At 45.8% G+C, this 17,204-nt stretch overlaps 2 protein-coding genes and 1 pseudogene across 2 annotated transcripts in view; 1 reads left to right on the top strand and 2 right to left on the bottom strand.

The window, feature by feature from the left end:
• Positions 1-1,901, bottom strand: part of mfsd10 (major facilitator superfamily domain containing 10) — a 48,835-nt gene extending 46,934 nt beyond the window's left edge. The window contains exon 1 of the mRNA XM_031895306.1: positions 1,816-1,901. The gene's annotated coding sequence lies outside the window, so the exon portion shown is untranslated. The remainder of the gene's footprint in view (positions 1-1,815) is intronic.
• On the top strand, positions 19-11,172 carry LOC100495985 (glyoxalase domain-containing protein 5). The gene is made up of 6 exons (XM_031895312.1): positions 19-98; positions 1,804-1,953; positions 2,138-2,293; positions 2,809-2,865; positions 3,730-3,824; positions 4,179-11,172. Exons 1-4 carry the CDS (start codon positions 60-62, stop codon positions 2,809-2,811), a joined length of 348 nt encoding a protein of 115 aa, XP_031751172.1. The 5' UTR covers positions 19-59; the 3' UTR covers positions 2,812-2,865; positions 3,730-3,824; positions 4,179-11,172.
• A 482-nt stretch (positions 11,173-11,654) lies between these two features.
• LOC100496125 lies at positions 11,655-16,828 on the bottom strand (annotated as a pseudogene).
• Positions 16,829-17,204: the final 376 nt, after the last annotated feature.

Below are 17,204 nucleotides of genomic sequence, written 5' to 3' on the forward strand. Positions count from 1 at the left end.
GCAGCAAGGAAATCACCTGTGTCTCATTCAGTCCGGAACCTGCAGCTCCCACTGCAGATATGTTCCCCCTCTGCCGCCTGCTTGCCAGCCGTGCCCAGGTACTGAGTGCCCACTCACTCACAGCCCAGGTACTGAGTGCCCACTCAAACAAATATACAGCCGAAGTACTAAGTGCTCACTCATATGTATACACACATACAGCCCAGGTACTGAGTGCCCACTCACACATACAGCCCAGGTACTGAGTGCCCACTCACACACAGCCCAGGTACTGAGTGCCCACTCACACATACAGCCCAGGTACTGAGTGCCCACTCACACACACAGCCCAGGTACTGAGTGCCCACTCACACATACAGCCCAGGTACTGAGTGCCAACTCACACATATATACAGCCGAGGTACTAAGTGCTCACTCATGTATACACACATACAGCCCAGGTACTGAGTGCTCACTCATATGTATACACACACACAGCCCAGGTACTGAGTGCTCACTCATATGTATACACACACACAGCCCAGGTACTGAGTGCTCACTCATATGTATACACACCCACAGCCCAGGTACGGAGTGTCCACTCATATGTATACACACATACAGCCCAGGTACTGAGTGCTCACTCATATGTATACACACCCACAGCCCAGGTATGGAGTGCCCACTCATATGTATACACACACACAGCCCAGGTACTGAGTGCCCACTCATATGTATACACACACAGCCCACGTACTGAGTGCTCACTCATATGTATACACACACACAGCCCACGTACTGAGTGCTCACTCATATGTATACACACACACAGCCCACATACTGAGTGCTCACTCATATGTATACACACACACAGCCCAGGTACTGAGTGCTCACTCATATGTATACACACACACAGCCCAGGTACTGAGTGCTCACTCATATGTATACACACACACAGCCCAGGTACTGAGTGCTCACTCATATGTATACACACCCACAGCCCAGGTACGGAGTGCTCACTCATATGTATACACACACACAGCCCAGGTACTGAGTGCTCACTCATATGTATACACACATACAGCCCAGGTACTGAGTGCTCACTCATATGTATACACACCCACAGCCCAGGTATGGAGTGCCCACTCATATGTATACACACACACAGCCCAGGTACTGAGTGCCCACTCATATGTATACACACACAGCCCACGTACTGAGTGCTCACTCATATGTATACACACACACAGCCCACGTACTGAGTGCTCACTCATATGTATACACACACACAGCCCACATACTGAGTGCTCACTCATATGTATACACACACACAGCCCAGGTACTGAGTGCTCACTCATATGTATACACACACACACACAGCCCAGGTACTGAGTGCTCACTCATATGTATACACACACACACACAGCCCAGATACTGAGTGCTCACTCATGTATACACACACACAGCCCAGGTATGGAGTGCTCACTCATATGTATACACACACACAGCCCAGGTACTGAGTGCTCACTCATATGTATACACACACACAGCCCAGGTACTGAGTGCCCACTCATATGTATACACACACACAGCCTAGGTACTGAGTGCCCACTCATATGTACACACTCACACACACGTGTACTGATTGCTCACACACACATACAACCTGCCCACTCAGAACTCTCTGCTTAAGTTCTGTACATGTTTAACTGCACCTTTTCACAGTCTCTCCTGTTACAGAGGGGATCAGAAAGCACAGAGAGAGAAACAGTACAAGCTGCCATGGTGGGGATTTGTATATTGATTTTTCCTTTTTTACTACAGGTCCCTTCCCACCTGGTTCGCTATCTTTCCGACTCTCAGCCTCCCTTCTGCATCCAACGCCCGGACCCCCTGGTGCTGACTGTGCGCAGCCTGGACAGAACCATCAACTTGTACACTAAGGTGCTGGGCATGGAAGCCACAACCTTCAAGGTGCTGATCCCATTACCCAAACTTCCCAGTGTGAGAAGTGAGGTCTCTGTAGTACCCAGGTGGAGGCAGTGGGAAAGCTCTCTGAGAGTCAGGGCCTTTGGGGGTTTATGGGAAATGTAGTGCAATAAGAGATGGAGGGCCACAGGTGGGACATGTGCTCATTCAATACGTTGTATTATTTCAGGGAGGCAGGAAGGCTCTGAGCTTTGGGGTGCAAAAGATTAATCTGCATGAGGCTGGGAAAGAATTTGAACCGAAAGCGGCTGTCCCCTCCCCGGGATCAGCTGACCTGTGTCTCATCACCGAGGCGCCACTCAGCACTGTAGCGCAACACCTAAAGGTAAGGCCTAATTATCATTTGTACCTGGGAGAAAGTCAGTACAAAAAAAATAAATAAATAAATTAAGACCAGCTGCAACTTTGCTTCTTTCCATTTGCATGATACTGATAGGAGGAGAGCGCCCCCTTTAGCTTTGCGGGCAGCACTAGAGCTGTATGCACTTATTGCTTCCACGTAACACATGAAGTGCAAATATTTGTGCCTGTTTCCAATAAAATAGTATTTTGCAGTCTGTTTCTGTAGTCTCTCTGTGACTGTGTAGGGGCAGATTACTATAAATATATATATATATATATATACACTGTGTTTACAGTAATATTGGGTAATTAGCCTGTGACTGCACTGCAGTAAAGCAACATGTCATGGCACGGAGGGGGGGGGGGTAGAAGTATTCCATTGAAGTTCCATTGTAGAACCAAACCCTATTAAGGAGAGGGCTCTCGGGGTCAGGGTGACCATTGCCGGGGGGCAGGGAGGAGACCGCCCCACAATTGATGTTCTGCTCTTTATTGCAGTGACGGGAGAATTTCTGAACTGCGAGGGATCCGGGCTGTACCTGCCGCAGAGCTGCTGTGAGTTCTAACAGTATCCGTGGCGCAGTATATATAGGGCTCATTCATTCTCATGTACTGAGTGTGATGCTGCAGATCAGTTTGTGGTGAAAACACAGAGACCTTCCTGTATGTAATTATCATTGGAAGGGCCCCTTCATTTTGTCATAGGCTATTGGCTTTCATAGGTAAATGTATAATTGTGTCCTTTTTGCTTTGTTTCAACCCATAGTTACTGCTAAGGTGATACTAACTAAGCCTGCAGTCTCAGTCTTGCAGTGAATTTCATTGTTCTACAACAGTCTAACCACTGTCTTATTACCTCCTAAACTACAGTCCCCTTACAAATGCAGGAAGGGAGCATTACTGACCAATTAGGACCAGTTAGAAATGTTTGATGTCATTGGTGGCACATTTAGAAAAATAAAATCTTTTCATAATTAGTTCAGGTAAACACCATTAGCTCATAGCCTGTACAGAGAGATACCATAAAACTATGGCAGCATAGGGATTGCCCTGTACTAAGCACAATTCAGCAGGAACAGCCCCCTAAGTTTGCTCATAGCCTGTACAGAGAGATACCATAAAACTATGGCAGCATAGGGATTCCCCTGTACTAAGCACAATTCAGCAGGAACAGCCCCCTAAGTTTGCTCATAGCCTGTACAGAGAGATACCATAAAACAATGGTAGCATAGGGATTCCCCTGTACTAAGCACAATTCAGCAGGAACAGCCCCCTAAGTTTGCCCATAGCCTGTACAGAGAGATACCATAAAACTATGGCAGCATAGGGATTGCCCTGTACTAAGCACAATTCAGCAGGAACAGCCCCCTAAGTTTGCTCATTTGCTTCACAGTGAAGATGTTTCATACTCCCTTGCAGGTAACCATAGCTGTGTGCCAAACGCAGAGGCATCTTTTCCAAACAACAACTTTATCCTCCATCTCACTGCTTTGGAAGATATCCAGCCTGGAGAGGTACGTTTAGCATTGCAGGACTCCCCCCGCCTCCTATTTTATGCTGTAGCGGAAATAATATGGTCGCTCTACTCCACATGTATAAAGGCAAATATATAGAGGGAATAATTATTCCCCAGACTGCTGTAACTGCAGGATCCCCTCATTGGGGTATTTATCTCTATATCTGCCATATTCTGTTGTGCCCATATATCCCCCTGTATTGGGAAATCTGCATTAGTTACCTAGACTGTTGCCAGAGGGACCGCAGCCGGCACAGCCGCCAACAGATTCTCAGGTACCATAGTCTTATTTATAGAGATATAGAGAGTCTATGGAACCCTGCCCCAATGTTTCTTGTCTCTTTCTGCCCAGGGAGAACGACCTATTCGTGTGTTCCTGCCCCAAGTGCCTAGCGCAAGCTGATGACCCCGACATCACATCCGAGGAAGAAGAGGAGGAGGAGGATGCTGAGCTGGAAGGGGAAGCAGAGGATGCAGAGCTGGAGGATGAGATGACGGACGTGTGAAATGAGAACTTTGTCTCCGCCCCTTTCCATCATGTCCAATCACAGACCAAACTGTTCAACTCTCTTCCACTGCCATTTCTAGTCACTCACTTGAGCTGTTCCCAGTCCGAGCATTGTGATTGGTTGAGCCAGTTACTGGCGGAACACTCATTATCTGTCATTTGTCGTGTTGCACTTGGAATGTTTCATTTGCCCCAGCTTGTGGGGGGGGACCTCCTACTTCTTTATGAGCTCTATACTGTATGCCACGTGACCCCACTCAGCTGGTTTGCATGTCACTGCCCAACCATATTCCTTATGTGCCGCATAACCACTGTAGCCAGGGGGCGCCGGTGGGGGTGCAGCAATAGACAGCGCTTAGGATTTCTGTTTGCCCAGAATGATTTTTGCTTGATTTGTAGATCCCACCAGCTTCCAGGTGTGTAATAGGTAACTAGATTCCTTATTTATATCATAGCCGCCTCTCGCCAGCCCGGTGCCACCAACCTCAGTACCACACAGGCATGTTTCATCTCTGCACTGCCTGCTCCTCTCAGGAACAATACCCCAAGTCCGGCCAAACACAACAACAACTACACCCTGAAACAAAACAAACAAACAAACTAAATGCAAATTAAACAACATTTTGGAGGAACAACTTAGCAAAAAAGGGATTTCTTTACTTACCGTAAAATCCTTTTCTCTCTAGTCCTATGGGGGACACAGGAACCATGGGGTTAAATCCCCTCCCATCAGGAGGCAGGACACTTTTACAGAGCTGAATCCTCCTCCTCCCTATATAATGCCCTTCTCCCACCAGGAACTCAGTTATGTAACAAGAATCGAGCAAAATGCTAACCATAACTTAACTATGTTTAAACTTGGCTGAGAAGAACGAGATATCTCCCTTGTTTTCTGGGATGGGAGGTCCTGTGTCCCCCATAGGACTAGAGAGAAAAGGATTTTACGGTAAGTAAAGAAATCCCTTTTTCTCATACGTCCTGGGGGACACAGGAACCATGGGGACATACCAAAGAGTCCCCTAACAGGGAGGGAGAAAACAGATAACTCAGGTATTATTAAGGCAACCTTATTTACGATACTACAGCTTGTTGTACCTTGCGCCCAAATGCCGCTTGAGCGGATGCAAATGTATCAAACCTGTAGAATTTTGTAAATGTATGTGCAGAGGACCAGGTTGCCGCCCTGCACAACTGTTCGGCTGACGCCATGTTCCTACAAGCCCATGAAGTACTGATTGCTCTTGTAGAATGGGCTGTAATTCTAAACGGAGGTGGTCTTTGGAGAGAAATGTATGCCTGACGCACCGTTTCCTTAATCCATCTGGCTATCGTGGCCTTAGACGCTGGTAGTCCTTTTCTGCTGCCAGACGGGATGACAAATAGTGATTTAGATCTACGGAAATGAGCCGTGTGATCCACATATGTATGTAAGGCCCTTACCACATCCAGATTATGTAGCTTGGCTTCTTTCTCATTCTTGGGAGAAGAACAAAATGATGGAATCACTATCTCCTCGTTCAAGTGAAAAGATGATACCACCTTTGGCAAAAATGACGGCATCGTTCTCAACACTGCCTTTTCCTTGTGGAATATTAAATATGGAGATTCACAAGACAATGCATTCAGTTCCGAAACCCTACGAGCTGAAGAAATTGCCAACAAAAATACTACCTTCCATGTCAGCCATCGTAGTTCTATGATAGATAATGGCTCGAATGGAGAATTTATCAGAGCCGAAAGTACCACGTTGAGGTCCCAAGGAGGAACTGGTGATCTCACTGGTGGTGCGATATGAGCTACCCCCTGCAGAAACGTTCTTACATCTTCCTGCAACGCAAGTCGTGATTGTAGAAGGATTGAGAGAGCCGACACCTGGACCTTAAGAGTCCCTAGGCTTAAACCCTTCTGCAGACCATCCTGCAAGAATTGAAGAACCATGGGAACCCTTGCACCCTGGTATGGAATTCTTCTATCGAAGCACCATTCCATGAATAGCTTCCAAATCCTATGGTATGCCTTGGAAGATACTTTCTTCCTGGCCTTAATCATCGTTTGTGCCACTTCAGAAGAAAAACCCTTTCTGGTCCAGATTAGTTTCTCAATTTCCATGCCATCAAATTGAACATTCCTGGATTGGGATGTAGAATCGGTCCCTGGTGTAGTAGATCTCTTCTTTGTGGTAACCTTATTGGTGCTTCCACTGAAAGATTCATCAGAGGTGTAAACCACGACCTCCTTGGCCAGTATGGTGCTATGACAATGAACGTACCCTTCTCTTGCTTTATTCTCTTTAGAATACGTGGCAACATCGCTATTGGAGGGAATACGTACGCTAGTGAGCATACCCATCTCGCTGTCATGGCATCCGTTTCCTCTGCCAGAGGATCCCTTGTCTTTGCTATGAATCTGTCTGTCTTTCGGTTGTGACGGGACGCCATGAGGTCCAGATCTGGTTGACCCCATCTGGCCGTGATGAATTCGAAGACCTCTCTGTTCAGTTCCCACTCTGTCGGATCCACATGATGCCGACTTAGATAATCCGCCTCCCAGTTTTCCACTCCTGGTATGTGGACCGCTGAGATCTGGTTTACTCTTGTCTCTGCCCAACAGAATATCTTGCTTATCTCGTTTGCAGCAGCAAGGCTCTTTGTCCCTCCTTGTCTGTTTAGATACGCTACAGCCGTAGCGTTGTCCGACTGGATTCGAACGTCTCGGTCTGTCAACTGATCCTCCCAGTGAATTACCGCTTGGAAGATTGCCCTGATCTCCAATATATTTATTGGGAGTTTTCTTTCCGACTCTGACCATAGGCCCTGGGCGATCTGTGTCTGGAATGTTGCTCCCCAACCCGACAGACTGGCATCTGTCGTTATCACCTTCCATGCTGGTTCCTCTATTGACCGTCCTTGAGACAGATGTGTTGGTACTGTCCACCACTGCAAGGATCTCCTTGCCAAGATATTGAGATTTATTCTGTGGGAAAGGCATTCGTATTTCTTCCATTCCAATATTATGTTCCGTTGTAGGTGTCTGATATGAAACTGCGCTAATCGAACAGCTTCCGTTGAGGATACCATCATTCCCAGCACTTTCATGCAGTGGCGAATTGATGGCTTTGGAATTGTCTGTAGGTCCTGTACCGATGAGATAAGTCTGTGTACCTTCTCTTCCGGGAGAAGAACCTTTCCCTGAAGGGTGTCGAAAAGAAATCCCAGAAAATGCATCCTCTGGGATGGGACAAGGCACGATTTTTGTCTGTTGATTGTCCACCCGAAATCCTGCAGAGTCTGCATGGTCCTTTCCAGATCCCTCTCTGCTTGATGCTGTGATCGAGCCTTGACCAATAGGTCGTCCAAGTATGGAGTGATACACACTCCTTGGACTCGGAGGTGGGCTGCCATTGTAGCCATTATTTTTGTGAATATTCGAGGTGCTGATGAAAGCCCGAAGGGTAAGGCAGTAAACTGAAAATGCCGACCTCGGAATGCGAACCGAAGATACGCTTGATGAGGCGGGAATATTGGAACATGAAGGTACGCGTCTTTCATGTCCAGGGATGTCAAAAATTCCCCTGGTTCCATTGCTCGAATTACCGAACGTACCGACTCCATCTTGAATCGCCGATAAACAATCCATTTGTTTAGGCGTTTGAGATCGAGAACCGGGCGGAATGTCCCATTCTTTTTTGGAACCACGAAAAGGTTTGAATAGAAACCTGTGAATTGATGAGCTGGATGTACTGGAATCACCACATTGGATTGAATCAGTTCCTCTACCACCGAAAGGAAGGCAGACTGTTTTAGAGGGTCTTTTGGCACCCTGGAGATAAAGAATCTTGTGGGGGGGAGTCGACGGAACTCGAGTTGATAACCTGATGAAATGGTTTCGATTACCCAGGGATCTGCTATGTGCTTTGTCCAATTTTCTACAAAGTGTTGCAGCTTTCCCCCTACTGGCAGATCTATTTGTGATCTGACCGGCCAGTCATGCTGACGACTGTTTGTCGTTGGGAGTCTTGTTTGCAGATTTTCTGGATTGCCAGGAAGGCTTGCCCTTTGGGCTGTATCTTCCCTTATGGTGAAATTGTCTGGTTGGGGATGAGCTCTTGGAGTTGCGAAATCCTTGGCTCTGAAAAAATCTCCTCTTTCCTGTTGAGAAGTTGTTCTTGGGCTTTGTTTGGGGTAACAGGGTACTCTTACCCCCCGTAGCTTGGGAAATAATTTTTTCCAGCTCCTCACCAAATAGACGTGAACCCTTAAATGGTAGTGAGGTAAGAGATCTTTTTGAGCTCAGGTCCGCCGACCAGAGACGAAGCCATAATGCACGGCGTGCCGCGACTGACAGAGCCGAGGAACGCGCCACCGCTTTTAGAACGTCTAAGGAAGCATCACTCAGGTAGGAGCTTGCTTCCTGAATACGTAAGACTGACATTTCAATATCCTCTACGGAAGATTCCTCTCGGATCCCCGTGAGGATGAGTTCTGACCATGCCTCCAGGGCTCTACTTACCCATGCCATAGCAATGACTGGGCGAAGAGCTGCCCCCGAGGCTGTGTATATAGCTTTAAGGAATCCTTCTAGCTTTTTATCAGTGGCATCCTTAAATGCTGAAGCATCTGGGACTGGTAGTGCGGTGCTTTTTGAGAGCCGAGACACTGGTGCGTCCACTACAGGGGGACTACCCCACTTCTCTACCTCCTCCTTAGGGATGGGGTAAAGTTTTGCAAATTTCTTAGTAATCTGAAACTTGTGTTCAGGTGTATTCCATTCCTCCTGTATAATGGCCTGTAATTGCTCATGTATAGGGAAGGAAATGGAATGATCAGCCGTCCTGCGGAATAACCCTTTTGACTGTTTGGAAGTAGACGCAGGCTCTTCGACCTTAAGCACCTCCATTACTGCGGTGATTAGGTCGTCTACCTTATTAGAATGGTCTGCTGCGACTGAGGGATCCTCTCCTTCAGATACTGAAGGTGAGAGTTCCCCTTCGCTGAGTGGTTCTTCCTCAGAATCTGAGGAGGACCCAAGTGTGTTGTGTGAGTCGCTAGTTGCTGCAGCTTTGCGCTTGAGCTGTCTCCTGGTAGTACCAGGGGAGGAAAGTTTTTCTAGAACTTTGTCTAGAGATGATGCCAAAAGGGGTATCCCTTGCAGTGCTGATAGTGATTGGGACAGAGATATGGCCCATGCTGGCGCAGCAGGGTTACCCGTGGTCACAGGCACAGATGGACCCGGAGGGTCCGCAGGCATATTTTCTCCCATAACCGGTGTTATTGGCAAAGCCAATGTAGGGGCTGAGGCATCCGCCGGTTTGGCAGTAGTACTGGACTTACAAACTGGATCCTTCTGCCCAGACTTGAATTTTGTCTTGCACTGCGCACATGCCAAGAATAATACCTTAGAGTTCTGTCTTTCCCCCCTGAGAAATATAGAGTCACTCTTTCCCTCAGCCATCTTTAATATTATCCCCTTCTAGTACCCTAGTACCTGGTGCGGGTATGAGCAGAACAATGGGGAGAAAAGGAGTCAGCCCGTAATGGCGGTGAGAGAGGGACTGTGCTGCGTCCTTCTCCTTCCGTGTCTTTGGCGCCAATGAGTGGGTTGCGGCGTAGTCTCGCGTTAGTAGCGTACCAGAGTGACGCGTACCCGGAAGTACCGCCCCCCGCTGTCGGATGTGCACGCATGGTGAATTGCGTGCGCAACCTTGGCACGAAACGTTCCCCACGCTGTGTTGCTCCGTTGCCCCCCCGGTGCCCCCACCGCCATAGGCCACTTCATTTACCTTCCCCTATCTTGTGTTCCCCCCATAGGGGAGGTGGGCTGTAGCGGGTGGCGCGTACCTTTGGTTCGCATCGGCATCCTGGGCAGTGGGGCTTCCCCGTACTACTGGCAGCATTTTTTCCCCGCCGTAGTGGGAAATTACTGGGGGAGGTTAGAGGGAACCTCTCACTCCCCCCTTGGGCTTATGGGCCCGTTATCACCGGCCTTAGTCCTGTCAGGGACCGCCTGTGTTCAGACTCCCGCGTTGGGGGCTGACACGTTGAGCACAGCAAGCTGTCTCAGGTCATACCCCTGGTGATGAGGCTAATCCCCAAACCGACGCTTTCCTTGTGTTGGGCCTACTAAAGGCCTTTGTCAAACCTCCTGATTTTGCGAGGACACATTAAAAACTGAGTTCCTGGTGGGAGAAGGGCATTATATAGGGAGGAGGAGGATTCAGCTCTGTAAAAGTGTCCTGCCTCCTGATGGGAGGGGATTTAACCCCATGGTTCCTGTGTCCCCCAGGACGTATGAGAAAAACAGATTTATGCATGCAGAAGGACAATGGCGGTAACGAATAAGGGAGCCTGCTGGTGCTGTTGAGCCCAGTATGTTACATGGCTACTCTTGGAACTCATATGTATTGGTTACTCTTCTAAGATACTAATAGAGCGCACCTCTAACTTAGCCTTGTTTCCTTCGGCAAGAGAGACTGGAAACTTTCATAGGACTCAGGAGCTGTAAAGAAACATGAAGTATTTTATAATGAGAAACTGTGGGTTTGTATATGTGGGACAGAGACCCTCTTAAGTACACTAGCGTTATATGACCTGGCTGAAGCACACAGGGTGGCAACTGTCTGGACTATCCCACAGCTACATGCCCCAAAACCAAAAAGACAGCTATGCACCCATATGTGGCCATATCCAAAAGACAACTCAAGAGCTATTTAGGCCATATATGAGTCTGTGCCCTCTAGTGGGAGATGTAGGGCACTACACAATGTGTTTCACAAAGTACATATAGGACCCTCTGTGACCTGATGCTCAGTTATAAAGACAAGAGTCATACCAGCAAAAGTAAAGGGAAGCTCAGACTTGGCAGCCTTTGCACCAGATTTTCTCTCTTTGTTCTTTTTCTTCCATCTTTGTATTTTCAGCATCGCTGCCTGGTTCCTCACTACCTGCATCAGACTCTAGGTCAGAATAATTGTCCGAGGCATCATCCTCTGTTCCTTCAACGTCTTCCTCTTCACCGCTGCTGCCCTCTTCATCATCACCACTGCCCTCCTCTTCCTCCTCATCGCCACTGCCCTCCTCATCCTCATCACCAATGGTGTCTTTGCCCACATCATCCAGCTCTTTGTCCTCAGGAAGATTCATGGCACCATCCTATAGTACAAAAATATGTTACATGTATTTGCTTACTTTCATAGAGAGAACATGTAAACACTGAATATTCTAGTGGGCTGATTGGTTGCAGCCTACCTACTTCCATAATGCTGACATCACCAGGAGGTGATGCAGGATGAGTAGGGGATATTGGAATATTGAGGCACTTAGATCACTGCCAGAATGACACGTACAAGATGTATAGCTGAGCTAAATCTAATGGAAAAGAAAATTATTGTTTCCCATGTTTAAATACTGAGATGCACACCCAGAAGCAGTGCAGAATTCTGCCTCGTTGGAGCAGCTATTGTTTAAGATGAAGCTGAAGGTTTGACTCATGATCTGACCCCGTGCTGTCAGAGTGCTGTCAGAGTGCTGTCAGAGTGCTGTCAGAGTGCTGTCACACCAATTTAATTGCTTTTTATGATGAGGTAAGTAAGAAGCTGGACAATGGGGATGCAGTAGATATAATTTATTTGGATTTTGCCAAAGCATTTGATACCGTTCCCCACAAACGACTGCTTTCTAAGCTAAGGTCTATTGGTCTTAGTGAAGTCGTTTGCACATGGATAGAAAACTGGCTACAGGATCGGGTACAGAGGGTGGTTGTTAATGGCACATTCTCTACTGCAGGTCATCCAAATTCTATTTGCATTTATTATATAAATTGCTCACAATGGACATGCTGATTTGACATTTAAGTCAGTATTAAAGAACATTAATATTCAACTTGGTAGCACTGTATTATACCATCTTAAAGACAGGCCAGTCTAGTGATAGTTCAGTTGTCTAACAGAGACCTGTCCTGCTTTGTTTTGCAACTGAACTACATTAAGAAGCCAAAAAGATTGATATTTGCAACAACAATTTACAAATGGAACTAGAAAGCAACCCAGCGGCAATTCTTCTTCATCACAACAACTCCTCCATCACCCAATACAAAAAATCTTTAACCCAATTTGCTTTAAACGCTGCCAAGATTATAATTCCTCGTAAATGGAAAACTAAAATACTACCTACGCTTACAGAATGGATAGCAGAGATGGAGGATATCCGGCGATTTGAGGAACTACATGCAGAATCTTACGACGCCAGGAGGAAGCATTGGGCCGTTTGGCATCTCTGGTCTTCTTACATGGACAACCTAACATAACTAAATCTGCACAATTTGGTAATTCTTGATAAGGTGGTATGCCAAACCAGGTAACTAGCCAGGACACACTGATAGATGCTCAAAATATTTGGGAGTGTTCTTAAGTATAATACAATGACACAACCATATGGATACACATGGGACTATCCATATTGCTGTTAGTTTCTCTTGCCTGGAACTCCCCTTTTCCCTTTCCTTAAAAATTTCCAACTTATCATTTAAAACTAGCTAGTGACGGCGGACAGTTGACAGCGGATAGATAGCTCGAAAAAGGGGCACGTTCGAATAGTTCTTGTTCTACATTTCTTATGTGTCTACATCTTATGATTTACCAAACAAGTGTATAACTCTACGCTCGATACTGCATTATGTAAAATGATGGTAATGATTAAGTTGGATAATTGTTAAAATCCAATAAAAATAAAAATTTAAAAAAAAGAAGCCAAAAACATTACTTTGTACTTTACGGAGCAATTTGACTTTCCAAAGAACTTTGCTTTCTTCTAAGAAAGAGTAACTGCAACCTCAAATATTTTGAAACCTGCCTAACATTTGTATTATCTCTGCAGTGAAGCAAACATATACATTGCAGCTGTACACAATGAAACCCACACACATTTATAGTTACACAATTTTTAGCTTTATTTTACATTCAAAATAAATCTCTCTCTCCACCTTATCTATTAGTAGTGTTCATAAAAATGACAGCATCCCAGGGCTTAGTTATAGGAGTTCCGGAGTGCCTGCCTTCTTCACTATCTTGGTAGGAGTTCCGGAGTGCCTGCCTACTTCAATATCTTGGTTCCTTAGTTAAACTGTTGTTAGATTTTATTGATTGATTACTCAAATTCCATTGTCATGCTCTGATTCAAGAATAACAGTGGAATAGAAATGTCTCTGTTTTTGCTAACACAGGTTGGGACTTGACCAGCAACTGCATTTTCGTGTAAAATGCTAATAAAAATGTAATATTAAATAAAAATAATGCAGATGAGATGTATCTCATTTCCCACAAGGGGGCAGCAATGCACTATATATTTGTGTATATATATATATCTTGCCAGTGGAAGGGACATAAATCCATAACATCCCCACTTTGTATTTTGCTATTCCTTATATCAGCTAGCTAACACTTTGAGATGATTAGCAGATTGCTAGTATTGTTGTTACCGACGCTACTGCCATAAGCCCAAAATTAAATTCCACAAGCAAAATAGGGGTATTATGGGTTAGTTAGGGGATAAATTATTCTGATGGCAGTATCGCACAATGCTGTGCCACTAGGGTTGCCACCTTTTGTGAAGCAAATACCAGCCTCTAATAACTAGAACCCATTCACTGGGCAGGTGGAAAACCTATGTGCAGCCAGTCACCAAGACTACATAAGGTAAATGTGTCTGTAGTCACCTGACAAAGCTCTGTCTACAGTGTCATTCAGTTTTTCCGAATTTGCCAGCGACTGCCCATAGTGTGTCAACTCCTCCTCTTCATTCAGATTGTACAAGGTTTTCCTCTCAGCATTTTTCTAGGGTACATAATCACATTTATTATCAGCTAAAGAAAGGAACAAAGGTGGAACATATCAACAATAATCACAGTCCAATATAATAATGACCAGTTGTCCTTTCGCTCCGAGCTTCATGTTGCTGACTGTTTGGTGCAAAAGTTGCGACAGACCTACAACCTGTAGCATCTTCCACCAGCAGAAGTGAGAGTTATAGTTCTGCAAGCATTATAGTGCCAAAGGTAACCTATGCATGTTCTATGTATTCCACACCCACTGCAGTTTAGTGGATTTTGTTTTAAAATAGTGACAGTTTCCCTTTAACTCCCTTGCATCCAGTATGTACATTATGAAAGAGTCACAGGTGCCTAATTAACACCTCCATCATTTTAATTATAGCTGGAGACACAAAGTACACCTTGGAGTAGCAAAGAAAATGGTTTGAAAATATCCTTACTTTCCGTTCCATAGCAAATCTTTTCCTCATCTTTTCATCTGGTTAATTTGGTGTCCTATTCCCCAAAGCGCTTGTCCATAAAAACACTGACTTTCCCGCGCCGCTGGTATTCCACCAGAATAGTGTCCTTGCGCTGCAAAACAAAACCAGGAGTTATTTGTGTATCTGTAGCATGATGTTGGAGAAAGATGTGCAGGAACTGAATTGCTATTTTTTTTTTTTTTATTATTTCTCTCTAATACAATTACCTAATAATGTTCAATTTCAACCAAACAGTTTAATGGCTAAGCATCTATATATCTTTGCAAAGGGGGAGAAGCACACCAATATGCCGGCAATGCCTTTAACTCATTTATTTACAGAAACAAACAGCACAAGCTTTTGGGGGTAACTCCTTCTTCAGGTACAAAAGAAAAAGAAGGGGTTACCCCGAAAGCTTGTGCTGTTTGTTTCTGTAAATAAATGAGTTAAAGGCATTGCCGGCATATTGGTGTGCTTCTTCCCCTTTGCAAAGATACATGGAAAAAGGCTTGGGAGCGGCTGAGCAAGTTACCCTCTGAGAGTATGTTTGTAAGTGGTGTGCTGAAGATTTTTCTTTATGTTGATTAAGCATCTATATATCCTAATCATCTATATATCCTAAGCAGTGGCGTAACTATAGAGGAAGCAGACCCCACAGTTGCAGGGGGTCCCAGACCACAGGATCTGCTTCCAATATAGCCGCTGAAAGATCGTGCACCAGTGTGGATAGATGTGCGTTCTCACATTTGTGCACACTGTCAGCCTGCAGTGGGGGAGGCGGGGGGCAGTTAAATCAGGCCCCTCCAAAGTTTTTTTTGCATAACTGCACCACCTGTACTCCCCACTACTGCCCTGTTTGCCTGTACCTGTTAATAAAAGCCACAGTAGCGCAGCAGGGATAGAGATGTTGTGTGCCGCTTGCCTTACTTTCCCCACTGCTCTGGTAACATTCTGTGGCCATAAACATACAACATACATAAAGTAAGGGCCATGTAAGCTTCAACTGCACATGCTCCTGGGCTGCCAGAGAACTAGAAATAGGACATCAGGCTCAGCCTAATGGCCAGTAAGTGAATAGTGGGTAAGACTTGGAGTGAATATGTATTTGCTGCCCCAGATATTGTTGAAACTATGACTGACCTACACTGTACCTATTTCATAAGTAAGAAGGGCCCTGGCCGTAGTTTGGACCTTCAAAAATCTGACACCCCCCCAAGTAAATGAAGGGGTTAATTCATGTGCAAGCAGCTTGACAAATGCACCAACTATTTAGCACTAGCCCTGTTTATTCAGGTGTAACTATTGCTCCCCTCTTTACTCCATGCGCCTAAGTGCCTTCCCCCAAATACATGCTTGAAGCATCTGGCACTGCGACTGCCTGTCTGACTCCTCATATAAAAGATACAGGGTGAAAGAATTGCCTGAGTGTGAGTGGCACAGCTTTGCCAGACACTGCAGGATACTCTGATGGAACACTGCCCATCACATACCCAGCCCCCAGCTGCTACAGGTACCTCCGCACACCCTTTACACCCCGGCTCACCACAGACCCCATTCTCTTACCCGTTTGAGGGCTTTGGACTCGGACACCCCGGGCAGTCCCAAGTCGTGTTTCCCAGTTTTCCTTCCCAGCACATTAAACTTCTGCTTGTTGATCTTCACCTCGAAGGGGTTATCCCTGATCTCCGTGCGGGCTTTTTGGGCTATTACTCGGGCTGCCGCCGCCGCCGGGGGCTTCCCCTTCTTCCCCGCACTCTTCCCCATGGCAGCGGGGTCACAATCGCAGTACAGGGACGAACTATACACAGCAGCGCCGGAACTGCGCACTGAAACAGCGCATGTGGGCTCTGTGAGCGCCGGAAGCAGTTGGCGCAGCAGTGTGACGTGTATCCGGCAGCAGCTTCTTTAGAACCAATGTTAGGAAATTGAAGTTATTTCTTCTCTAGGGGCCCTATTACTGTATAGTTTAGTGACAAAGTAGAATTATAAGATAGAAACTGAGATGTTTAATAAAGGAATACCGGTTTCAATAAGCTGTAATACTATAGGGGGGTTAAAATGAAGGCGTTGTTCAGACTGCAGAATGTAGCATGGTACAGACTGGGGCACAATTCCTAAACTACTTGCAATTAGGCTTCGTTTTTGAAATATTGCCTTTGTTTTGTCCATCTCTGAGACGGACAAAACTGCTATCTGGTTGCTAGGGTTTAATTAGCCTAACAACCAGGCGTGGAGGATCAATAGCCTGAAAAGAAAGTGACATAGCAGGAAATAAGAATAACAGACATGAGCCATCAAATCCATAAAAGAGGGTTAAACTGTAATATACTAAAATCACATCTATATATATATATGTAACACTTGTTTGGCTGTAATAAGGGGTATATACCAGGCTAGTTGGACTTAGAGCATGTGTTACATGCAACCTCCTTTCCCAGGACATACCTCCCAACATTTGAAAAACAAAAAGAGGGACAAAAAGATTTGGCGCGCGCAGCGCGGCAATTTTTTTTCACCACGCCCACTTTTGTGACCACGCCCCAATTAACACACCCCATTTTTTTCTAAAAATACTCCTTTTATATAG

This window comes from Xenopus tropicalis, chromosome 1, assembly GCF_000004195.4.
Source record: "Xenopus tropicalis strain Nigerian chromosome 1, UCB_Xtro_10.0, whole genome shotgun sequence".
Taxonomy (NCBI): domain Eukaryota; kingdom Metazoa; phylum Chordata; class Amphibia; order Anura; family Pipidae; genus Xenopus; species Xenopus tropicalis.